This window comes from Urocitellus parryii, chromosome 11, assembly GCF_045843805.1.
Source record: "Urocitellus parryii isolate mUroPar1 chromosome 11, mUroPar1.hap1, whole genome shotgun sequence".
NCBI lineage: Eukaryota > Metazoa > Chordata > Mammalia > Rodentia > Sciuridae > Urocitellus > Urocitellus parryii.
The window spans coordinates 30,750,428-30,776,918 of NC_135541.1; the positions used below are offsets into that span (position 1 = coordinate 30,750,428).

The window sequence follows — 26,491 nt, forward strand, 5'->3', positions numbered from 1 at the left end:
GAGGGGTTGGCATTATATACAGCTCAGGGGTGATGCTGGCAGACAAGCTTGAAGTAGGAAGAACAGAAGAGAAACTGAAAAAAAAAGAAACCTTGAGTTTTCCATGGATATAGCTATTGGATGTAAAAGAAAACTACGTACTACAAAGAGTTAAGGTGTCCTGAATGTATCTGCCTATGAATAAGAACTTGAAACTAAAAAGGACAAGGTACATTACCCTCAAGTATATTTCATATAAATCAGTTATCAAAAAAATACCTTCCAGGTACAGACATACTATTTATGGTACAGTATATACAAACATAGCAGTATAATTCAATTTATTGCTAGAACTTTATTTGGTTGTTACAAAATCTGTAAGGGTGTATATATTAAAAAGGAGAAGGGCATGGAAAGCAGCCAGAAGAGCAAAAAATTATCAAGTTTCCTAAAGTGCCAGGCTAATTTTAACTTTTCCATGAAAGTGAAATAACATAGATGGGTAAGGGAAATGTTAAAGAAAAACATTTTAAAAGGGAGAAACATAAGCAATAATGACAAGCAGACACATTCATTAGAAGAGACGCTGTCCTGCTTTAACTGAATTTTAATACTTCTACAAAAAAAATTTAAGGTTAGCTAACACCAAGCTGAATGTAATGTAAAGAAAAAACCAGTCTTTACATGTTTCAGGGTACTGGACTGTTCTGGCTTATAGGTCTTGGACAAATTAAATGAAAAATGAACTCTACTAGAGAAGTTGGTGCCATGAGAGCTTCTCTAGTTTCTCCCTCACTTGACTACAGAAAAGTTAAGTTTTGTAAGTTTTCCTTTTGTGCTACCCAAAGATTGCCTTTGGGAACACAGCAAGTGTAACTCAACATACAAGTGACTTAGACCATTCCTTCCAGTTCCGGGACCTGCTGTGCCAGGTCCATAAGGGAGAAGTATTGCACTTGCTACCATCGTATGAAGGCTTCTGTTGTAGTGCCAGCTATAGTTTGGCATCCTCTGGACAGAAAGCCTGTATCTACTTCTGAGCTGATATCTGTAAGAAAACAATATGATTTCACACATTTCATTTCACAACTATTTTTGGCTTTAGTCATCTCACCAAGAAATCCATCAGGTTCTTGGTTGGCTCCCAGGTAAAATCTCAAAGGGGTAGTTTCTTGTTTTAAAAGTAGATGTACCCTTTTCCTCTAATACCCTGGGTGGCTAGTCTAATACCCTGACAGTGACTAGGGACTTGGGTTTTGCCATTCAGAATGGAGACGTTACTGAAGGTAGGAGCCAGCTATAGCCTTAAGATAGACTTGTGTAGGTGGATAAGGAAAGATAATATAACTCACTTGAGGGAAAATGTAGCTCCCCACTGGATAACTTTTTGTGTTCCTAAACCCTAAAAGAGGATTAAAAATGAGAAAATGAGAAAAATCCTCAAGAAGACTTCTCTGGTTCACATGTTGGGATTCATTGAGGGAATAGGAATAAACTCTCAGAAGCCAACTTTTTTAAGTATGGAGCCAGCACTGGTCCCACAGCATCCAGTCCCTGAATCAATGCCCCTATCTGCAGGCTAAACCCCATGGCAGCACCTTGTCCTTGGAGGAGGGGATGAGTTAAGTATATGTGAATATAGTTTCAGTTGTTACCCAAATAAGTGATTTTTTAAAATAAGTAATTTGTTCACATCCTGCTTAAAATCATTCTTTCTACTTTCCACACAATATGCACAATTTTTCTTTCATTTTAAATATTTACAAACAGAAAAGGCCTATCTTTTGAAGACAAGACATTTTCTGAGTCTCTATAAAGTGCAGCTATTTAAGGCAAATTTATATGAAATATAAAAGGTGGCTTTTTCTCTCTGTATATACATTTTCCAGTTTTAAAAGATAAGGTCTCCTCCCCTCAAAAAAAAAAAAAAAAAAGGAAGGAGAAAAAAAGAGGGCTTTATTATTTCTTTTCCTGGCAATTTTAAAATGTAAGATATTACTGGTTTCAAGAAATTATATAGATTTCTGAACATCAGATTATAAGTAAAATGGTTTTCTTTTTTAAAAAAATAACTTTTGTATAGCTTTTCAAACAAGTTAGAAGGTGGCAATATGTTTGCTACAATAGTTTGGAGGACTAGAGGGCTGATGCATAAAAGGGTTGTTTTTGTTATGTAAGTAGTTTTTAGGTAGTCCAGGGTATACATCCATTCCTAAAATAACGCCTGTTGAGGCTAGACACCTAAAGCTACTCTTAGCTCCAGGAATGAGTATCTTCCATCTCCATTGGAATCAAATGCTCTCAAGCTCTCTGGATCTGGCAAGGTAGAACCTAGAGAGTTCCAGATTTCCTGGTAGGTCAGTTTCCCATCCACATCCTGGCCAGTCTTGTGGAATAAATCCTGAAGATCTGTCAAAAAGGAATTATGAAAAATGTATATATCTATTATATAGAAATTCAATTAAAAATAGGCTCTTACAATATTGAAAAGAAAACTACTTTGCAGATTTGTTTCCAGAGGGTAACATTTAGAATTTCACTAAATCAGACTAATTTTTGATCCTTTAAGAATGAAAGGAATATTATATGACACCTTCCCCCCAAAATACAAGCAGTGGGAGAAATGCATGACCTGACTTTCTCTCTGTCCATGGCCTTCCCTTTCAATTTCCCAGATTTTAATCTATGTTGAAGGAATAGAGGCCTGTTTGATAGATAGGAATTAGTCTATAAAACAGAGTATGATATATTGTAATATTTCTCATTGAATGTCTGAGTGGGGACTGGAGGAATGTCTTGGATATCCATAAGCAGTAAAAATGTCAAAAATTCAAAGTTCTCTGTTTTTTTTAATGTAATTTTTTTATTTATATATGACAGCAGAATGCATTACAATTAGTTCTCTCAGTTTTGATAGGAAAACCAAAGCTCATAAAGGAAAGCAACTTGCCTAAGGTCATATAACTCTTACATGGCTAGATGTAGACTAGTTTTCTTACTATCTATGGAACACTGTCTCTTTGGATCCATAAATTGAGCAGCTTAAGATCCAGGGACTCAAGAATACAATGAGATACCATTTCACAATCACTAGGATGGTTGTCATCAAAAAGTGTTGGCGAGTATATGGAAAAGTGAATTAAATCCTCATATATCGCTGACGAAAATGTAAAATGTGCAGATACTTTGGAAAATAGTTTGGCAGTTCTTCAAAAAGTTAGCAATGACCATCAATTCCATTGTTAGGCGTATACACAAGGGGGATGAAAAAACATCTACAAGACCCTGCACACTAATATTCATAATAGTATTATTCCCAATAGTTCCAATGTGGAAACAATTCAAACACTAATCAACAAAAACCCCCAGAAGACAGACAGACAGACAGACACACACACGCAAAGACTATCTTTCCTTAAAAAAGTTTTTTCTGTAGTTGTAAATGGACAGCATGCCTTTATTTATTTAATTTTTTATGTGGTGCTAAAGATTAAACCCAGTGCCTCACACATGCTAGGCACTGCCACTGAGCTACAGCCCTATCCCAAAAGACTGTGTCTTTTCAAAGCATTGTCTTTCTCCACTGCCCCCCGCACTCCCAATTTTCTTTCTGGTAGCTAAAAAACAGAGCAATGCCACCAGATGATCTGTATTTTTTTAATTCAATTCTCAAGACACTATTTCAGTGAATAGGATTGGAGAATTTCTATCAATAGTCTAACACTTAAAAGGACTTCATTTTGTCCTCACAGTCAAATAGAAGATTTAATTTCTAACACTAAAGAAGGCTTATATTTCTTTAAAAATCTTCCTAAATTCTTTTTTTTTTCTTCATTTATTTAAGACTATACTTACATTCAACGAGCCTTTTGCTGTTTGGTACCTGGAAAGAATGAAAATGTCCCAAAGGGAGGGAAAACCATTGCAGTGCAAATCCAGTCCAAAAATGAGTTCTTGTAAACAACTTCTAAACAGGACCCTACTCTCCTGTCATAGGACCAGTAATGCAGCTAGTAAAACCACAAAAGCTCTCTGAAAACCAGAAAATTAAGTGGAACACTTCTTCCTCATGCCTGCCACCAAGTGGCTAGAAGAAAAAACAATTTTTTTTTTTTTTTTGGTACCATGAGTTTATATAACATGCTATGTATTTTGTAGCAGAACTCAAATAAAAATGATTGCTGCTTTGGGTCATTTCAAAAGTGTCTCAGGCCTATGTTAAAGACTGAAGTACAAATGTTCAGACTGGTATTCCTTAATCTGATTGAACAGCCAGTCTTTCCCTGATTCATACTCATCAATTCTTGATATAGGAGAGTGGGGATACAACTTATGTTGCCCTTCAATGTCGCACTCTCCATCCCCCACACCAAAATAGGACAAAAATCAGGGATAGGAAAAAACAAAATGATAACATTTAAATGGAGATTTAAATCTGTAAGTTATCTATGCTTTAAGTATTAATTGCAGTGTGTAGGTAACACATTAATTTGTTTAACATATTTGTGTGTACCAGGAATTGTGCTAGAGATTAGGGAATGAATAAGACAGTGAATAAGACATGGACATTGTCCATGTAAATTACATTTTATATGACCTCAGGAAATCACAAGAGTGACATGTGCTAAACATGGGCGAATTCAAATAGCAGCATACAGGAGGAGGTTACTCCAGTCCTAGGAGTTAATATTTCCCAGTGGAATTGCAGCTAAGCTAAAGTAAAGGGCAAGAGAAAGGGAGGTGGAAGGAATGAGTGATTTTCCAGGGAATTAGCAAATGCAAAAAGGTCTTAACATCACAATGAGTAGAACACATTATTGGAAATAATGCAAATATATTTTATGTGAATCATACTTCCTATTGTTTATTTTACTAATATTCAGAAAAAGTCCCCTCATTTTTGGAGGGCCCTGAAAAACTGGGTCAATTTTTACTTTATTTTACTACTTTCACATTATTATATTTGCTTTTCTGCCCTCTACACTATACTATGATATCTTTGAGAAAAGAAAGTGAGACTGAATCTTATACTGTATCCTCACTGCTAAGTATGTGGTTTAATGAGGTACTTAGTGAATGAATGAAGCTCATATGAAACATTAATGGGGAAACCCGATGGTATACTGGTTAAGAATGCAAGCTTTGGTGTCATACAGTCTCATCTTGAATTCTGCCTTAACCAATTATTTGCTGTTCAGAGTTAAGACAGTTTCCCTATCAGTAAAATAGGCATAATGCTTGAATACTTATGTTCATAGGAGAGATATCAGGATTATATGAGATGATACATATCAAGTGTCCACAGGAAGTACTCAATAAATATTAGATGTATTTTTTTCATAAGTTAAAAAAATCATTAAAAAGTTATTACTTTAAACACTCCCACAATTATACCAAAGTATAAAAATTTACCTTCAATGCTAGAAATTCCTGGTAGGGAGACAGGCCTTAGTTGGGCAGCTTTCTCAATTTGGTCTCCAAGAAATTGTGAGAATTTTGGCAATGTTGATGGCTTTGATGTGAAACTCTGTACTTGTTCTGTAACAAACACGTTCGCTTTAGTATAATCAAATTAACACCCAATTAAATTAGTATTAAAGGTCACCTTTTAGGGCAATTGATATGTACTTAATTTAAGAGAAATAGTTGAGAATTAAGAAGCACAGTGATATGTGAAGTTAAAGACTTGGATTGAGATGTATATAGACAAGTGAAGGTGAATCAAGATCACATTACATTAAGTTTTCAAGTAGAAGTCCTGCTGGAATATGGGATACAGGTTGAAAATTCCTAATTAAAAAGTTTGAAATGCTCCAAAATCTGAAACTTTTTGAGTGCCAACATGACACCAGTGGAAAATTCCACATGTGACATCCTGTAATGGGTCATAGTCAAAATGAAGGTGGGCTGGGCACCATGGCACATGCCTGTAATTCCAGTGGTTCAGGAGGCTGAAGCAGGAGGACCTTGAGCCTCAGTAATTTAGCGAGGCCCTAAGCAACTTAGTGAGACTCTATGTCTAAATAAAATATAAAAGGGCTGGGGATGTGGCTCAGTAGTTAAGTGCCCTTGGGTTCAATCCCCAGTCCCCCCAACCCCCCAAAAAAGGAGCATAAAAATACCGCATAAGATTACTATCAGGGACTGGGGATCTAACTCAGTGCACAGTGCCTGCCTAGCATGTGTGAGGTCCTCAGTTCAAGCCCCAGAACTGCAGAAAACAAAACAATAGGAAAAAAAAGTCCCCCCAAACAACAACTATCTGACTATGTATATAAAGTGTATATGAAACATAAATAAGTTTCATGTTGAGACTTGTCTACCCATACCCAAAAATATATATCCCAATATATATATATATATATATATATATATATATATATATATATATATTACAAAATCTGAAAATCTGAAATAATTCCAGTCTCAAACATTGGATAAGAGATACTCCAACCATAGTACAAGTTAGCATTATACATATGTAGATGGTAGGAGTTTAAGCAGCCAAGTGACAACAGCATAGAAGCTGGATATTAAAGATCTTTAACATCCTGGGAGATGTGCATAAGCCTGGTCTGGGAATACATGCTACAAGGTAAGTTGGTGCTAAAAGAGGGTCACCATAAGATTATATAGCACCAAATGTTAGGACAAGGCCTCCCATTGTAGTTTGTTTCTCAACCAAAAGAATTCAAGGGAGGCTATATTGCTTTTTCAAACTGAATAATAATTGTTGGAGGAGGGGTCAAAGCCAACACAGTCTAGTGCCTTTGTTATGTCCATAATGGAGGTAAATGCATCTACTAATATTAATTAGTTATGTCCCTACCCAAAGTCAAGCACCCTTCTAAACCAATAATCCTACCATTATATCTTAATGATTTACAGAAAGACTAAAATTTATTTTTAAGTAAATTTTATACAGAAATGAAGAATCCCATAAACAACATTTAGGGCTGGTTTAATATGTTATGACAGTAACATTTTTGCCTATAATTGGATGCAGACAGCATGGAGAAGTCTATTTCCAGCTAAACATTACCCATTCTTCCCTTAATAGACCAGAGTACAAATCATGTACAAAATGGGCTTTTTCTAAATGAAAGCAAAGTGCATCAGCTTCATCTCGGTGCGCTCAGGCATCACTCACTCGGTTCGATCAGTGCTGCTGAAACACCTTTCCCACTCCCTGTGTGGGAGCAAGCTGCCCAAGCCTGCGTGAAATATTCACAAGCCAGCCCAGTGCTCACCTTCATCTGCAATCTCTGGAGGCCTGTTGCTCTCAGGTTTGTTTGTGAGAGCACTGATCAGCTGCAGTTTCTCTCGCAGCTTGGATACCTGAGAATTTGGACTCTCTTCCTTCTGCTCAAAACAAAGATCAAAGAAGGTTTAAGGTAGAAGTAAGATCTCACCTGAGTCTCCACTATTTACCTGACCCTGAGAAAGTTCCCTCTAAAGGCATTGAAGGAATGAATGAACAAATACCAGGGATATCTTTGTTGTTCAGTGTTGATATGTGTCTAGCTGGATTTGAGGCTAGACCATTAAGGCAACATTATGCTCCAGATGATCTGATTTGCTGTGAACATTTGGCTGATGGGAGAAGGCATGCATGATCAGCAAGAAAGAAAATGTACCCTTGCTCAGGTACCTGTATGACACCCATTTCCTAAATGAGGAGGGTATTTTTTTTTAGGAGCTATATCACACGAAGGAAATAACTGTCCTAAATATCTCACATTGCCTTGTGACCAGACCTCTTGAGGTAGAGCTTTATGCCGGCACCACCCTAAAAAACCCCCAAAAAACAAATAAGAAAAAATAACAAAAACAGCTGAACACAAACAAACCACAAGTATTCTTCTATACTTCCCTCTGTTCCCCTATGGTGATGGACAATGGATAGCAACAACTGTCAGAAACATAAAGGAGCTGTAATAGTTTTAATTCAAAGTCTTATTTGTTTAAATCTTTTAAAAAGTTTTCACCCTACACTTTGTTTTATCCCTAGGAAGATCCAGATTGGCACATAAAAATAAATTTAATTATAAAGAGAAAAGTCTGCCTTCTATAAGGCCAGTTTCTAACTGCTTATGCTACTATAGAAAGATCTGATCTCACAGGTATTAGAACATCAATTCATCTCACATTTCTTTTATTCAATATGTATTTTTCTCTCTTCTATCGCTACCCTAATAGTTACAATATGTTTGGGTAGAACAAAAAAGAGAAAGGTACAGGTGAAGGGAACTGACTGACACTTAAGTGAATTAATGTCTGTATTAAGACTGCAACCAAAACGCAGGAAATGATTTTGAGGCTGGACACCATTTTTAGATGATCTATACCTTTGCCCTCCATCATAAATAAGCAACTGTTTTAAGTCATTTCCCTAGGGAAGCCTTCCTGATCCCCCTCAACATACCCTATATATTTCCTTTATAGCATTCATCAGACTTATGATTAGTTATCTATGTACTTCTGTGTCAGATTTTTTGACTGATGGACTTTGAGCTTCACCAGAATAAGGATCACATGTCTATCCTGCTCACCATGGCCCTCCCAGCTTGGCACAAGATACATGCCTGATATTCATTTATTCACTAATATACTAATTTACTAATTGCTTTGTCTTGAGGTTTTAGCATGTGAGACCAAAGTGCTCTTTTTGAGAAGAAAGTAGCATGTCACAAGCAGAGAGATGCTGATGCATTTATTTTTACTTTAGGTTAAACTTCCTCTTATTTACCTTTATGTTTTGGGTTTTTATGATATCAGTTCTGTTGGCCCCTTGATCCAAAGACTCTCTTTTCAGAATGGCAGCTCTATCACTCATCTTAGAGGGCAAAAAGAATAAGAGGAAAGATTAAAGATAAATAAACATTAAAAAATTTGAATGACATCTAGTATTTTTTTAAAAAAATGGTCAAACTCACTTAAAGAGTCTAAACACTTTCAAGAGAAATGGCAGAGGAGTGGTAGAATGGGAAGAGTGAGGGAGGAAGGTTACAGAGAGACCAAGTGGAAAATGGTGCTTCTAGATGTTTCAATCACAAACTATGAAGTATAAAAGGTGACAGAATTTTTATCCAGATCTAGGCTGGGTAGGATGCCATTAGAAAAAGTAGTAAGACAGATGTATACTATTACCAGTTTTTTATGTTAGAGAAAAATGAAATGGGAAAGCAGAGACAGTACAGGAAGTTTGAGGGTGTTAAGTTTTCACAAGAAGCCTTGAAACCTTCAAGGTATAACATTCATCAAATCATTCAAGGTTCTCAGCTCCTACTTAGATTAGCTGAGTTCAAAAGGGCTTTAAAAGAATAGGGCTCCTTTAATCTTCACAGCTTTGTAGTAAATTACACACCCCTGTAAAGCAGGAAGGAGAGGAGGAGGAGAGGTCGTCCTATTCTACCCCTCAAAGCCATATCCAGGCAACTTGCCAAGGCTCCACTGTGGCAGAGCCAGTTCAAACACTCCTTGCCATCTGCCAGGGTTTGAATTTGTGTTGGCTTGCTTACAGCTTTGGTGGTTACTTGAATTTATAGTACAGTTTCCTGTATTTGGTTTCATATCTTTACAAAAATATGTATGAAATCTTTTAAGGGTAGGGCCTATAGCTGTTAAGAAAATAATCTACAGGGAACCCATACAATGTATGTAAAAGGTAATTAAAACAAAACAAACAACAACAATAACAACAACAAAACCAAAACAAATCACATTCTATTCATTGAGAACATGAAAACTGCAGAGAAAGGGGGCATCAGTGATTTAGTAGGTTACTTGGTTTCCTTATATTTAAAATGAGGTACTGGACTTGGTCATCTCGTAAGCTGAGTTGATCTGACCTAATCTATTTTAAATAGATTTCCTGACATTATATGCAGAGAGAAGTAAGATAATTCAGAAAGTCAAATTCAGGCTTAAAGAACTAGCCAGGTGTGGTGGTGTGCACCTGGAGGAATCCCAGTGGCTCAGGAGGCTGAGGCCCTAAGTAACTCAGGGAGACCCTGTCTCTAAATAAAATACAAAAAAGGGTTGGGGATGTTGGCTCAGTGGTTGAGCACCCCTAGATTCACTCCCCAGTAACACCCATCCCCTCTAAAAAAAGAAATAGCAGAAGATTTTTCATAACTGTCACTGTCTCTGTTCCTGCTTTAATGACTTATAAAAAAGATCAACAAGATTGCCTTTGGAAGTATGTGACAGAACTTCCCTACCAGTTGGGGCACTGGTAACAATAACTTGTCATTTCTGCCAACAACTTGTGGTGAGGCCTTGACAAACAACCTGATTCTGCCACATCTCTCTTTCCAAATCTAGTCTAGCACTGCTGTGCCATTCACATCATAGACCTAGTGTAAATACTAACACAGACATGGACTAAGCACATTACAAATGTGCAGCCTTTCAAATATGCCAGAAGACTGTCCTCAAAGGTGATGGAACGCCATCTAGATACAAATAAAACAGTGCAACACAAAACACGTCACAAAAGATCTGAAAAGGCTTACCATGCTGGAGGTCAGGTTTGTTGTGTTTTCTACTTCACTCAGAGCAAAAACCACATTGCTTTCTATCAGGTTGGTTCTCTGAATGAGATTACTGAGTGTCTCATTCATCCCCTCGAGTTTAAGATCATTCTGTCTCTGGTATGCTACTAGGGTACTGTTTACCGCCTCTAAAGAGTTATGAAGGTACAGGATATCCTGGAGTGGAAATAAAGCAAGTTGCAGAATCCAGCTAAAGATGAATATTAGGCAAAGCAGAGGAACAACACCAAATAACCATTATTATGTCAAGTTACTGAAGTAAACTCCTTTTCCTGGTTGTGACTATCAATTGTCTGTCTCTGCTTTGTCTCTTCCACACTAAATTGTTCCTAGTTTTCGCCCTCTGGAATTGTTTGATCTCAGTTTGACAGGAGGGGAAGGAAAAGAGGACTACCTACATGATTCACTCTCTGGTCCTAGAAAGCAGAGCATTTGAGAATTAATTTCCCAATGTTTACCTCACCTGCTGGCAGGAAAACCTGCTGGGTTATTAACTTAAAGTTCCATTAACCTAATTTGTCAGTACAAAACTACCTTAGGAACAATACCAATTACTGAATTGGCTTGTAACAAAACCATAACAAGTAGTGCATTATTTAGTACAAGATTCAATTATTTTTATTGACATCCTCTAGAACTGATTGCTACTTAAAAAGGAATGATGACTATAGGTTTTAAAGGGCATTAAACTCAGGACAGAAATTCTTCTTAGTGAAGATTTCCTTTATTCTCTTTAATGTGATTCCGAACTCAATATTCTTTTTTCTCCTCTCTTGCCTTTCGTCTTTAGACTTTAGAAAATCCCGATTTTCAAGGATATGCTTCCTAACATTCTTAGAATTTACTGTGGTTTAAAATAGCCATCACTCTGGATTAATCTGCTATCCATCCATCTTTGACTTGCCTAGATTGCTATTTTTCATAGTTTCAGGATAATCTGGTTATTCTATGTCTTTCAAGATGTGAAAAGGAATTTACTCCATTGATTGACATGTAGGGGAAAAAGCAGAGTGCCAAAGAAAAGACAGGGCAGGATTCTGGATCCCAAGATTTCAACATGCATCCCTCTCTGCTCTCCAGCAAGTAGACAGAGGTTTGATGTGCCTGTTGAGGCACCATGAAGCTAGGCCCAAACTCCTCAGGCTTCCATCACACCCCGTTGTGGGCCACAGATCAAAGGTACCTGTTTCAAATTCTCACTGTGGGTTTTATTATCAAGTTCTGATGTAGCTGAGGGTGCTGGAATGATTTTGTTGCTTCCATTGGTCCAATTTGAGAAGTGCCGATTCTGTTAACATAAACGGAGCTTAGTGTAGGCAACAGTTACTAGGTCTACTTAACTATCTGGGAAGATCCTGTAACATTCTAGCCTCCCCCAGAGTGCACCCACAGATTAATCTATAGGCATTCCTTAAGAATATATAGTGTGACTAGTCTTGTGCTAGGCTTTGAAGGCATCACGGACTTTTGGGGATGTCTAGCCCAAAGCATGGGCTGGAGCAGTTGCACCCAGATTGCCCCAAGAAACTGAGATCCTCCTAGTCTGCTTCTCAGTCTCTAATGGAATGAACTCCCTACAAACCATTTCTCTGCTCCCCCATCACCATACTCCCAGAGAAACTACATAATCACCAGAACATTCCTGTGACCAACTCAGTCTAAATCTTATATACATTTGTTCCTATCAGTGGGAAAAACTGCACAGATTAATCCTTCACAGCCTATAATATGGCTTAGTATAAAGTACGTCAGCAGGAGGATTACTATTGGCAGCCATGGAAGTTTAAAAAGAGGCAGACTTATTTACAACAGAATGTAATTGGTGAGAGTAAACTGTTTTCCTTGAAATCTGACAATGTAGGCATTTATCAACCCTGGTTTTATAAGAAAGAAAAAAAGCAACATTAAAGAGAAAAGGAAGGAAAACCAATAGTTCTAGAAAGCAAAGCAGACATTTTTTTTTAATTAGGAAAAAGTATTTCAGAAAATGATTAATTACTTGAAAACATGCTCAAGATTAAAGAACTGGTGAGTGAAAGGGGTCTTTATTATTATGGGTCAGAGTTCCTTAGTGGCAGATCCAACTAGAAGTCAATTGTCTCGATGCCTAGATCAATGCTTTTCCCTTTGGGTTAGTTCCCACTAAATAACAAGAATTTTTGTTTTTGAAGAAAATGAAAAATCCTCCCTCCTGAGCTCTCTGATAGAGCTCTGGTCCCCTTGGTACAAACTACCCAATTTAAAACTCAGATCTCTGAAATTTGTAGAGAGCACGTGGGTCAGATCTAGAAATTAGTGTATGTGCTTGTATGTGCTTTGACTAGTCCTGCTTTCATACATATAACTCATCTCTTCAGCAAGACAGTAAGGGCTGTGCCATCCTTTTACACCCTTCACAAATCCTTTTTGGCGCTGTTACCCCTAAGTGATTAATTTAGGTCTCTGAATGATTGCAGACACATGTAACAGCATTAGGAGACCCAGAGACAGTTAAAAACAATTACTGGGCACTGTAGGGGTTTACTTCCATCTTAGCTATTTGTTGCTGCATAACAAATCATCCTCAAACTTTGTGGCTTAAAATAACAATAAACAACAATTATTCTCATGATTCTGTGACTGTGCTCAGCTGAGGTAGGAGGGCTGGTCCTGCTCTATGTGGTATAGACTGAGATCACATGTTTAGCTGCATTCCATCGATACCAGGCTGGAGCTGGAACATCCAAGATGGCCTTTCATCCTCTGATGGCCTCTCAGTGCTTGAGAGTTTAAAAGCCCTGCCCAAATTCCTGATGCTCAGAATAATGAGAAATAATAACTGAGGTGGTTTGTTGTATAGCAATAAATTGAGACAATTTTCCACATCCTTTTCCTTATTTTCTATTTTCCACCCTACCCATTCTATCCTCAGGAACAGTGTTTTCTCACTGTTTCCTCCAGCACCATGTTTGCAAAAGACCCAGTTTTCAGTTTTATTTTCATTAACTGCTTACTTCACAGGCTGCAGAACAGTCAGCACATATTGCTTATTAGATATTTTTAAAAAGTATGTAGAGGGCCTGTTCAGATGAGTGGAAAGTTGGCATCATGACTCTTTTACAAAAAAGGGTGAGAAGCATGCTGCCTTTTTTAGTATCTGCTGATCTCCTTACCATATCACTTTGCAGCAATTCCACGGTTTTCTTGTGTTCATCCACAGTTTTCTGTATTGCCTCCATAGCTAGATGGACACTGTTTAAAGTATTGCCAATGGAAGCTACACTCTGAACAGAAACATGAAAGGATGTCAATTTTTTTCCCTTTTTAATAGCTCTATTAAGATATAACTGACATGCAAGAAACCATATATATTCAAAATGCTTTGATTATTTTGACATAAATATAGCAGTAAAACTTTTACCACAATTAAATCAATAAACACTTATCACTCCCAGAAGTTTCTTCATGCCTTTTGTAATTCCTCCCATCCTATCTCCAAGCAACCACTGATACCCTTTCTGTCACTCTGTATCAGTTGCATTTTCTAGAATTTTATATAAGTAGAACCAGTGAGTGAGTACAAACTTTTAAACTGTGGCTTCTTTCACTCAGCATAATTGAGATTCATTCATGTTGTAGCTACTCAGGATGCTACATTATATCGTATGGTCATATCACAGTTTCTCTACTTACCTGATGATGGACATTTAGGTTGTTTTCTATTTGACTATTACAAATAAAGCTGCTACAAACATTCATCTATAAGTCTTTATGTGGACTTATGTTTTCATTTCCCTTCATCATATGCTTTCTCATCAACACAATAGCTAGGAAGCGAGTCGCTGATAATATGGCAAATCTATGCTTTAATTTCTATAACAATCTGCCAAATCATCTTCTAAAATGGTTATGCCATTTTGCAGTTTTACTAGCAGTGTATGAGAATTCCCATTACTCCATATCCTCACTGAAACTGGTACAATCAGTCCTTTCAATTTTAGCCATTCTAATGGACATACAATGGCATATTGTGATTTTAATTTACATTAAACAACTAACCAAATGTAGATAAGTGTTTTTAATTACTTCAAATATATTCAAACTATGAATTCTAATATGTATAATTTCCTACATATATAAAACTAACAAATTTTCTCAGTTTAAAGAACTTTTTCTAGAGGAAAATAAAATCTTTTCTAAAGAAAAGATATTGGTTTATGTGGGAAGCCTTTCTCACACGTGATCGGGTGCCTCCTGTTGAGGGTCTGAGGCACTTTGGCACATGTCGAAGTTTTTCCTGTCCCTCTCCTGATGAGAGAGCCCATCCGTGTGGGGGTGTGCCTGACCACTGACCCCGGGGACCCAATCGCTGACCCTGACCTTGGAGTGCAGCCCCCCCTCAACCTTCATTGGATGGAATTCTCCCCTGAATCTCTGGTTCCCTAATAAAAGGCTACTCCCCGGCGTGCTCTCTCTCTCTCTCCTGCTAGCCCTGAGTAATCCTTGCTGCCCTGCTGGGCGGCTAGAGGAGCGAACCAGAGAGGGGAGCCGTCTCGGACCTAGCAATAAAATTAAGGTAATTGAGTCTTGTGTTTTTATTTCGATCTCGTCTAACTAACTTTATGCCTAGAACCTCATTAATGAAACCACTGCGCAGGCCGCGTGGTAGAGGTTTATAAATGTGGGGCCAAGAGATAAGGTTCATCTACAAACTGCTTCTGTCAAGCCCTGCTGTGGGCAGGCAGATGGCTAGGTACAACACTGTGGACTGCCACTGGGTCAGAGGCAAATGATGACTTTTGAGCAAAAATGGGTAGGAACTATTTTTGGTTCTGAAAAACCCAGCATTGCAGAGATGAAGAAAAATTCCATTTCTATAGAATCCTGTCGGCAACTATTGGGTAGAGCTGAGTACATGGAGTAACTTATTTTGCTTTCATTAGGCCTAAGGAGCCTAAGTGTACTGGGGACAGGATTCAGAAGCCATCTTTTTAAAAAACCCTGTCTTAAGGGAACATTAAAGAATGTCACCATTTGGTGGGTTCTGGCCTTTTATAAAAACTTGCTGACAATTTATAGTGTCATATTAGTATTTTGATTGATTGTTTTGTTTTTTGGTGCTGGGGACTGAACCCAGAGCCTTGCGCAGACAAAGCAAGGACTCTACCAACTGAGCTATATCCCCAGCCCCCCCATATTAGTATTTTTAATCAAGGTAATGTTTTATCATACTGATATACAAGAATCCAAGAGGAAAAAAAGATAACATTTTCAACACTAAAAGAAAATAAATACATGAGACGCATTGAAGTCAGGTCTTTGAGATGACTTACTGCTTCAAAAGTGAGCCACTTGTAATAAAAGCAGTATCTAGCATTACCAATATAAGGATTTGCAAAGACACAAGAGTAGAAGTCTCTAAGTTGGAATGCTATGTAAGCTCTGTTGTTACAAAAGCTACAGGCATTCAAAGACACCTACTGTTAGAGAATCCTCACTGGCTGGATGTATGAGCCCAGTAGGATGCCCGAAGATAGTAAGCTCTTGTTTAGAGATTTTTTTTTTTAAAGAAAGCAGCTGACACAACCATGTAAACTCTGGAATCAAACTCTGAAACTAGTATTGCCACCAACTGCAAAGAGCCTGGTACACACTGGAGGAAGCTGCACAAATATTTGTTGAATTAATGAATGTAAGAATAAGTCAGTTTCCTTTTTTAATGAAAGACTGCCAGAGTTGCTTTTGTACTAATGCCTACAGAGGCCTTTTCCCTACTTGGCTCTTGGGAATAATAGCAAGAATCTGGCTTCATCAAAGATGTCTCTACCTTTTTTTTTTTTTTTTAAATGTTTAAAACAGATCACCATAACAGACAAACAGCAAACTGACAACTGAGCACATATGATGTTGTGTCTATAAAATAGCAAGTTTTGTTTTATTCACGGCTCAGGAATTTCTCACTGTTACTGAAACAACTGAAATTTTTATAAAGACTGGCATATAACTGAATCAAACTTACCACACACGAACTTTGAAAAAAGCCAAAGATCCTAGACTTAATACCCACTCTTTGGGATTCTCTTACTCCTGAATCCTTTCTTCCATTTCCGGATGCAGGGATATTTCCTTATGTTCGGTTAGGTACATTCGTTCCCCTTCCAACCCCCATCCAGTTCTAAGGATTCCTAAGTATCATCCATCTGGTTGGTTCTTGCCTCCTTCTCTAGGTCTGAATCCTACGGATCACGTAAAGAGAAATTCTAAACTAGAATTCTAAACTAGAATCTATGCATATATCTACAAGTGAATTGCTCAGAGGATGTGTACATTTACCTTTATAAAATGTCAAATTGTTTCCCAAAGTTATATTTTTTCCAATTTAAACTCTCAGCAGGAGTGTTTGCTTCACATCTTTAGCAACACTTGCTCCTTAAATTCTTACATTTTACTTTCCTTTACATCTTTTTTTAAGGGAAAATACCCAACTCTTGGCTATCTTTTCCTCTGGAGATGGCCCTCATTCTCCTTTGGATGTGTATCTGATTTCCTAAATACATCTCTCTGTGTCTCTGGAAACAAAAACAAAAACCAACTCTTTTTTTTTTTTTTTTTTTGTGGTGCTGGGATTGAACCCATGGCTTTGTGCATGCGAGCAAGCATTCTACCAACTGAGCTATAATCCCAGCCCAAACCAACTCTTTTTAAACCATGGAAAATAGCAGAGATTTAGGGTAACACTCATGTACAAATGGTTTGCTTTCATAAAGACTACATGAATGAAACACTGAAAAGGCAAGTGTTGAAAAGCAAGACCATAAGCTAACATACGAGTCCCAGCAATGTAAATCTAGGACTGCAATAGACAAAAATGTGTGAACCCTATAAACCATCATTAAAGTAACATGTTGCAAATTAAAGGTCTAATTAACCAGACCAAAACAAAGTTTTCTGAACTCTGAAGAACACAATGATAAGATTCTATTATTGCCTCTCTGAGCAGCTGATTTTAGATGCCAGGCTTTCAAAGAAAACTTTGAAGCTAGAAGTCCTCAGTACTTATATAAAGCACTTACTTTCTGAAGTCCTTCTACAGTGGTAGGCAGGCTAATTAAGTCTGCAGCTGACTTAACATTGGCTTTAAGGTGGTTTACTGCAGAAGTCAACAGAGAAATCTGGAAAGAAAAGGAAAAACAAACAATGAAAACAGAACTCACAGATATGTTTCCTTCACAAACTACAAGGCTGATGAAGTCAAGGTACACTTTCAGTTCACAGGAATAAGGAACTAAAAGTATCTTGGATAGGGTTGAGATTCAGGAGGCAGCAATAATACCCTTTCTTTCCCTGCCCAATTTAAACTAGTGCCAAAGAGGGAAAGAGAGGTTATTATTCTTTATCCTAGTCCTAGCAGTTATAAGGTCTAAAATCTTAAATTACCCAAAAGATGCAGTGATTACATACAATCCTTCAATAGTTAGACAAGAAGAAAGCTAATGATCAAGGACCACTTCAAGGTTTCATTTTGGTAAAATATAACACCCTCAGTTATTTAACTGACTTTTGTTCCAGTCCATGTGGGAACATATTTTATAAAATAAAAGCCCGTCATTACAAAATATAGTCTAAGGAACTATACCTTGACAATTTGAACAGTACTTTCAACTACTTAGGGATTTGGTTTTGGTTTAATAATGTGATTAATATTTCAAACTCAATAACTCAGCCAAAGCACTACTTTGTACCCTGAAGGGGCTCAATAAATACCACTGACTCATTGACTGATTCAATGAATGTATTAAAACAGGAGTTGAATAAAAATAAAATGTGGCTTCTCTTCTGCTACTTAGGGGTAGAATTCTAAATAGCTGAACTTCTCTCTTGCATGAAGACTGGGGTAACTTTTATAATGTTCAATTTCGGGCTGCAGAGATAATATTCTAAGGAGGCTTGTAGTGTAGCTCAAAAAACTTCAAAGGGGGAAGGGAGAGGGCATGGAGTTAGAAATGATGGTGGAATGTGATGGACATTATTATCCAAAGTACATGTATGAAGACACAAATTGGTGTGAATATACAACCAGAGATATGAAAAATTATGCTCTATATATGTAATAAGAATTATAATGCATTCTACTGTCATATATAAATAAAAAAATTAATTAAAAAACATTCTTCAAAGATTCTCAGATCCACACTGCTTTCCTATTTCAAATTCTAGGATGAGAATTCAGATCTACCAAGCAATGATATTAAGAATGGCCATAGAGTAAACATTTCAGTGTTTCTAGGCACAGGCCAAGGACTGTGGCAGGAACCAGGAGGATATTAGACAAAAAAGAACCATATTCCCTATCATTCCTTCAACAGATGCTTGGCATCTTCTCTGTGCCAAACACTGGTACAGGCACTGAGGAGACAGTGGCAAATAAGATGACAGGGTTCTGCTCTCATGGAGCTTTCAACTCAGCAGAAGGTGACTGAAAAACAAGAGAATCAGAAAGTACTAAATACTATGCAAAGAAGTTAACAGAACTCCTGGAATGAGCAGCAGCTTGGTTTGGGTAAGGGAATCCAATAAAGAACTTGGGAACTCAGGAATTCAAGTTCTCATTTCCTTCTTTCCCTTTAGGACAGGTAAGTTCAAAGACTTGCCCATTTTTCATTCACTTTAATGCAACAAATATTTATTAAACCCTATTATATACCCATGGTGAACAACACAGATATCAGGAATCTTACGATGCTTATGTTTCGGTGCAAGTAGATAAACAATTTCATATAAGAAAAATATCAGATGGTAGACAGCATTAGAAGAAAATTAAAATAACTTGACCTGGTAAGAGTGACTGAATAGCTACTTTCGATCAAATTCAGAGAAGGCCTCTATAAAAGAAAGTTAAACTAAAATCTAAATAATAAAAAGAAATTAATCATACAAAGATTGGATGACGTATATTTCAGGGTAAATTGCTAGGGAAAGAGCTTGACATATTTAAAGAATAGAAAAAAGGTCAGGTGGTAGGACCAAATAATGTGTGTGAGGAGGGTTTGGGGGTGGGAGGTGAAGCCAAAGACGCAGGAAAGGGCCAGAACAGGCAGAATTTTATAAATCAGAACAAAGATATGAATTGTATTTGAGCTATGATGGGAAAAGGTATAGCAGAATCATTACATGACTGAAGATAACCTGTAGGAAGATGACTATTGCTACTCTGTAGACATATGGAAACCAGAAAAAAAGGCAATTTGAGTAGTGTAGGTAAAAGACAATGGTAGTTTGAACTTCAGTGGTAGCAGAGTTAGTGGTAGAAGTTGTGACTGACATGATTTGCTGGGAAGAGGTGAGGAAGAGAGAGGAATTAAGGAAAACTACCTCAAGAAGCTGAGGGGCTAGGGTGTGGCTCAGTGGTAGAGCGTTCACCTAGCACTCGTGATGCCTTGGGTTCAATCCTCAGCACCACATAAAAATAAATAAATAAATAAAAGTATTAAAAAAAAGCTGAGAAAGAGGTCACATTAAACAACTGATTAAGTATTAAATGTGATATTGGATAAAGTTCTGAAATAATATTAGGTGGGAAGGGACAGGCTTTATTGAAGCCTGTCCTAACTCAGACTCTGATGGAAAAGTTAACTTTTATAAACAAAAAGATAAAACAGGCATTCTTTTGAGGTTAGAAGGATGACAGTGGCATTGAGGAATGGGTAATGAACAAACAGCATAAATAAGCTCAGGGGTACTTTTTCTTCATAGTACTTCTCAAGGTGATGACTTATTTATTTGTGTGATTATCTGATTAAGGTTTCTCTCCTCCACAAGACTGTAAGCTTCATGTGCTCAAGGACCATTTCTGCTGTATCTTCCAGAGTATGCTTGTCACGAAGACAGTAATTAGTAGGCATTCGTGGAATAAATGAATGGCTGAGAATAAACACTCTGTCTGGGATGAACCTTGAGATGGGTAGTCCAAGCAGAATAGGGGGAGAGGCCAGGAGGCAGGAGATAAGGCTGATAAGTAGTAAAACTTATTTTTCAATATAGTAGGCATAACAACTACTGTTTAACAACCATATCAGAGGGATGTGTGATGGTTCTAAAATATGTTTACAAAATCTTTGACAGTCTTACCTTCCTTTCCCTTCTCCTTGAGTGAGTTCTGGACTAACCTGACTTGTTTTAGTGAACAGAATAAAATGGATGTAAGAATCGGCAGCTTTGGAAACTAGGTCATACATAAAAGGCATTATGATTTCCTCTCTGCTTGCTGGGATCACTCATTCTGGGAATGCTAGCTGCCATATTATGAGGACACACAAACATTCCTAGGTTGAGGTACATGTTAGGAAGAACTGAGATCTCTTGCTGAGTTAGGCCTTCATATGTTGAAGCCCTGCTGATATCTTCAGTGCAACCTTAGAGATGCTAGTCAAAACCACTCTGCTGAACTACTCTCCAGTTCCCAAGTACAGAAATTCTGATACTGAGTGTTATTGATTTAAGCCACTAAGTTTTAGGACAACATGTAAATCAGCAACAGATGACTAATATAAGTTATGAGGATTAAATACATATGTAACTAAAGCACAGTACCTGGTATAAACAAAACATTAAATAAGCAACAGTTTTTTAGTAGTACAATTTAATGAGCACTTAGGGAATTTTCCATAAGTGTTCCAAAATATTCAGACCACTCATCAGCATCCTAACTCTAAAAACAAAAAAGTGAGAAACCTTAGCCCACAAAGGTAGATTCTCAGCAATCTATAAAACTCTAAATAGAGTAGCAATGACATTAAGAAGGTTTTCACTCAGGCCTTTAAGAGGCTATGAATAATATTAAGATTTGAAAAAGACATAAGGAAAAAGGCATTCTCAGGCATTGTTCACAGGATTATAAATTGGAAAAGCTATGTTAGAAAGTTATCTAGGAACAACCTTCAAAATTTGAAATGTTTATGTCTTTTATTCAGCAATTTCATTTCTAGAAAGCTACCCTGAATATTATTGCTCATGTATACAAAGATATATGCACAAAGATATTAAGGTCTTCCTTATGTGTAATAGCAAAGCACTAGAAACCATCTAAATATCTATCACTAAGAATGAAGATACATGTTCTACAAGTTATAGAACAACACATATTAAGGAATACCACTTATTCCACACACACATGCTAACCAATAAGCAAATTCTTACTAAAAGCTGTCATGGTTTTCTAAATACTTAGGAAGACAAATAGAAAGATGCAGCTCATATTATTGATAATAGACAACTACAGGGGAAGGAAACACAAATGTATGTGTGTGTGTGTGTGTGTGTGTGTGTGTGTGTGTGTGTGAGACAGATCAGGGTACAAACAGATGGGGACTAAATAACAAATAATAAAATTATTTAATAATAATAACAATGAAATGTATTTTATTATTTAAATCTTACTTAAGACTATATTCATATATTATTTATGAAATTTTTAAAAAGAGAAGAGATGAGAAAAAAATACACATATATGAAAAAGTTACCACATAACTTTGGAAGAGGTTTGGAGGGTCTCCTCAGCCGCCCCTTCCTTCCATGCCCTATACTGGACCTTCTAAGATCATCCAATCATAAAGAGGAGGAAGGAATTCACTCACCAAGTTATGTTTTACTCAGTGCCCCACAGTATATATACAGTTGGCTCAAAACCAATTTGATGTGTAAGAACATAGTTACTTCAAATGCCCTATTAATTATGTGATTACCTTTTGGCCACCAGAAGGAACAAATTCCTTCCCATGACAGCTGGCCTTCTAAAGGGACAACAAACTTCTCTGGGTAGAGTGATCTAGGTAGAAACTATTGTCCCAGATTCCACGACATCCTGAGGTTATGGCAGAACTAGTCAGAAGTAGCTCAGGAATGGTTTCGGCCTCACAAAAGGCCAGTGTGGTTATTTAGCAGGTGTCATTTTACCCCAAACCAGAGAAGTAGCTAGAAGCCAATGTAGGTAGAATCAGGTGAGGTACTGTTTCCCCTCTCCTCATAACACAAACACTCTAGGCCTAGGGTTTCAGTTGCACCACTGAAGAGTATGCTCTGAAGAGCTGACCATCAACTTGGCAGTTACCTAACAAACTTAAAAGACCTGGATCGGGATGGGGTTGTGGCTCAGTGGCAGAGCACTTGCCTGGTATGTGTGAGGCACTGGGTTTGATCCTCAGCACCACATAGAAATAAATACGGTACTGTGCCCATCTACCACTAAAAACATTAAAAAAAAAAAAAAAGACCTGGATCACACATGGTCAGTCTCTAAGCTATAGTCCTATAAATTACAAGGTTGAATTCCATCTTACAGCCCTCCTCTCTTCGGGGGACTAATGCAAAAATCTGGAGAAAACTATAGCAAAGCTATGTGTGTATCTGGAAAGGAGAGATGAGGGGCACCCTCTCGTTACTATCTCTGAAACTGCCCTGCCTTCTAAAACGTGCATTCTGGAATGTCAGATTTGATTTAAGCGTCACAGAACTTATCACTAAGTCATATTTTGCAATCTGAAGAATCTAAAGTTGAATTAAATAGAAACCATTAAGAAAAAATTCATATTTCAGCCAAAAGATGAGTCATGACTTTTATGCATATTACATGACTTTTCATTAGCAAAATTAAAAATAGCCACTGTAAATCATCTGCTTAAGAGATCACTTTATACTATAAAGTAAAAAATGGTGCTCTTTTAATTTTTTTGCTTTGAGGTTGAAATTAAGTGTTCTTTAAACAGTAAGGAAAAAAGTTACTAAAACAGACACTCATCAAGAGTAAATGAGGATGAATAGGAACCTTCCATCAGCATCTTATCCTTTCAACTTTATCTACCAAGCACCTATTGAATCCTGAAAGGGACATAAAGATGGGAGGCAGAATGGGAAATGGGAAAAAGGCTCTCAAGATGTATTTTGATTTCTAGCACTGCTATACAGCTGTGTGACCTTCTGCAAACTACTTAACCTCTTTGATCCTTAATTTTCTTACGAATAAAATGGAGATACCATTTTCTACTTTATAGGGCTATATAAATAAAGACGATCACAGATGCAGTGCATCTAATAGTGGAATACACAACGAGAATACTCAATAACGGCAATTATCATTACCTGGTAACCTACCACCACCATCATCACTATCACTTTCATCATCATGTTTAAGGTTCAGAATACATTATATAACCTTCTAGTGCAATTAGATACACATGCAAATAACCATTACACACGTTATTTGGACCAAGTGCGTAAAGATATAGGGAGTACTATAGAAGGGCACTCAAGGTTCTTTTTGTTAATGGTTCTTGTTGAGGGATTTGATCTCTGGACTCTTTCTATTATGATAGAGCTATAATGAATGACTAAAATTCCCTAAACACATTGTGTTTCTATTCATCTATTCTCTTGCACATAAAGTTCATTTTCATTGGTAGTGGTAGTTATCTTCTAGAAAAGTTGCAGCAAATATTGAACTAGTGAATACTAAACTGCTGTTCCTAGGGGAAATGCAGGGTTACGTTCCTACCAGACCTTTTTTTCATCACATTTTTGTCAACTGATCAATATAATACATAATTTTGTTTTATGCATGTTTTTGTTTAAAAATATTATTTAATGCATATTGTTCACTCACTAACAGCACTACTTCAAGTCATGCTTGAAGGAAGCAAGTATATATATATATATATACTTACTTCAAAGGCATACCACAGTCTCCTTGCATTTAAGAACACCATAGAACTTTATCTCTAGGCCTTGGCGACACTGAAACAGTAAAATCACCAACAAAAAGTATAAAAATAGGAAAAATGTGGCATTAAATATACTATAAAGAAGACACTTGTTTATAGTATAAGACCTGAAACAAGAAAGCAGTGTGTTGCATTGTTCAACCTCAGCTGTAAATGTGTACTGAGTGACTCAAATTTTTACTTCTGTGAACAAGTCAGTGAATGACTACAAAAGCCTCCCAAATATAGACTTTGGAGTTACAAATAAATTTTACTCAGCATATGAATTTGCAAATATGGAATTTACAAATTAGGAGGACAGGCTATACTAATGCTTTAAGCTAAGTACCCTCTTCTCTTTCTCAAAAATTTACCTGGCCAACTCCTATTTGTCCTTCAGGACTCAGCTCAACATCTTTGGGAAATCTCAACTGACCCCAGCCTTGGTTGAATATATACTTACAGCGGCTCTGGAGGCTCAGACAGGAGATACATGAGTTCAAAGCCTCAGCAACAGCGAGGTGCTAAGTAACTTAGTGAGACCCTGTCTTTAATAAAAAAACAAAATAAAGCTGGGGATGTGGCTCAGTGCTTGAGAACCCCTGAGTTCAATCCCCGGTACCAAAAAACAAAAAACAAAAAAAAACTTCCACTTTTTTGGTGAGACCCTTGAGGAAAGAAATTACATCTTTTTGGTTTTAAATCTATTATGCTATGAATTTTGTGTCACCCTAAAACTTATATGGTGATACTTAATCCCTAATGTGGTGGCATTAATTGGTGGAGCCTCTGAGACATGATATGGGCTCCACTCTCATGAATGAAATTAGTGTCTTCACAGAAGAGATCCAAGGTAGCTTGTTTGCCCCTTCTGACATGGGAAGACACAGTAAGAAGGCAGGATGTATGAAGCAGAAAAATGAATGTTCACTAGACATCAAGCCTGCTAGTGCCTTGACTCTGTACATCCAAGCCTCTAGATCTGTGAACAATAAATTGCTGTTGTGTGTAAGTTATCTAGTTTAAGGTATTTTGCTATAGTAACCTGAATGGACTAAAACAGAATCCAAGACTTAGTTTCATAAAAACAGCTTAGTAAACATTTGTGGCATTAATAATCTTCAAAGAAAAGGGAGAAGAGTCCCTATAATGGTCAAGAAGAAATAGATATAAATTCAGAGGTTTTTATGAATACATTTCAACTACTAGTTTAAAGACTTTTCAAGGGAAAATACGATTTTATGCTTTCCAAACTGATAGCTTTTGTTTTAAAAACTGCATTAACTTCAACTTACATTGTGGTAAGGACAGTGCTTTGTTAAGTGATGAAATACATTTTCTTGTTGTTTAAGTCACTTTGAATTACTTTTAAAAATGCCACTAAAAGCATCTTAATGGACAGTTACCTTTAGATATAGAAACATAGTTAAATATTAATTTTATTTTTATAACTATTTTGGTTTAGGACAAATGCCATTAGAGATGCCATTAGAAAAACACTCAGAGTGCTGCTGACTCCCTTTGGAAACAACATGAAACTCTGCTTCACCACCATCCAATCACTGTTTGGGCCCAGGCCAGTAAAGAATTGCTGTGTTAGGCTGACTTCATTAGTCACTCCCAGCATTTCTGAAGGTATATTGAAGCTAAAATGGAAAAGGTTGCAATTCAATCTTCCCAGTTTCATATATAAAACCCAAGGACTGAAGTAAACTTCTCGATATACCTGTCTTCCCAGGTACTTTTAAAAAAAAATATCTTTATTTATTTTTATGTTGTGCTGAGGATTGAACCCAGTGCCTCACACATGGGAGGTGGGCACTCTATCACTGAGCAACTGCCCCAGCCTTCTTCCCAGATACTTTTTGCATTAAAAATAATGGCCAGGCCAGGAATAAAAGTGATTCTTTTGTGTCCAGATTTCTGGTTAAAGAGAATTTGGAAATCAAAATATATCCCAAACATGTGAAAAAAAATCTGTCTTCTCATACTAAGAACCAATTTCCCTTTGATTCTTCATACAATGCCATTTATAAGGAGATGGGAAATAGCTGATGTTGCCTCTTCTTGTTAAACAATCTCATCCTCATCTCAGAATAGTTAACTCCATGACTAGCTACTGGAATCCTCAGATTGCCTCAGGAGAGATTAATTTTATCTCAAAGGATTTCAGTGTAGTCTACTTTCACCTGATATAATCTCTGCCCAAATTGCTCATTTTCTGTG

General features: G+C 37.0%; 1 protein-coding gene across 2 annotated transcripts in view; it reads right to left on the reverse strand.

Annotated features, from left to right (window-relative positions):
- Window positions 1–314: 314 nt before the first annotated feature.
- The window catches only part of Efcab14 (EF-hand calcium binding domain 14), a 36,369-nt gene continuing 10,192 nt past the window's right edge, over window positions 315–26,491 (reverse strand). The window contains exons 4-11 of one of the 2 annotated variants that reach the window (XM_026397745.2): window positions 17,588–17,686; window positions 13,688–13,798; window positions 11,719–11,823; window positions 10,497–10,691; window positions 8,729–8,815; window positions 7,230–7,341; window positions 5,392–5,517; window positions 315–2,388 (exon numbers count right to left, since the gene is read on the reverse strand). In XM_026397745.2, the coding sequence (XP_026253530.2) occupies window positions 2,213–2,388; window positions 5,392–5,517; window positions 7,230–7,341; window positions 8,729–8,815; window positions 10,497–10,691; window positions 11,719–11,823; window positions 13,688–13,798; window positions 17,588–17,686 (1,011 nt within the window). In that variant the 3' untranslated portion in view covers window positions 315–2,212. The remainder of the gene's footprint in view (window positions 2,389–5,391; window positions 5,518–7,229; window positions 7,342–8,728; window positions 8,816–10,496; window positions 10,692–11,718; window positions 11,824–13,687; window positions 13,799–17,587; window positions 17,687–26,491) is intronic. The other variant, XM_026397746.2, reaches the window with a different exon arrangement.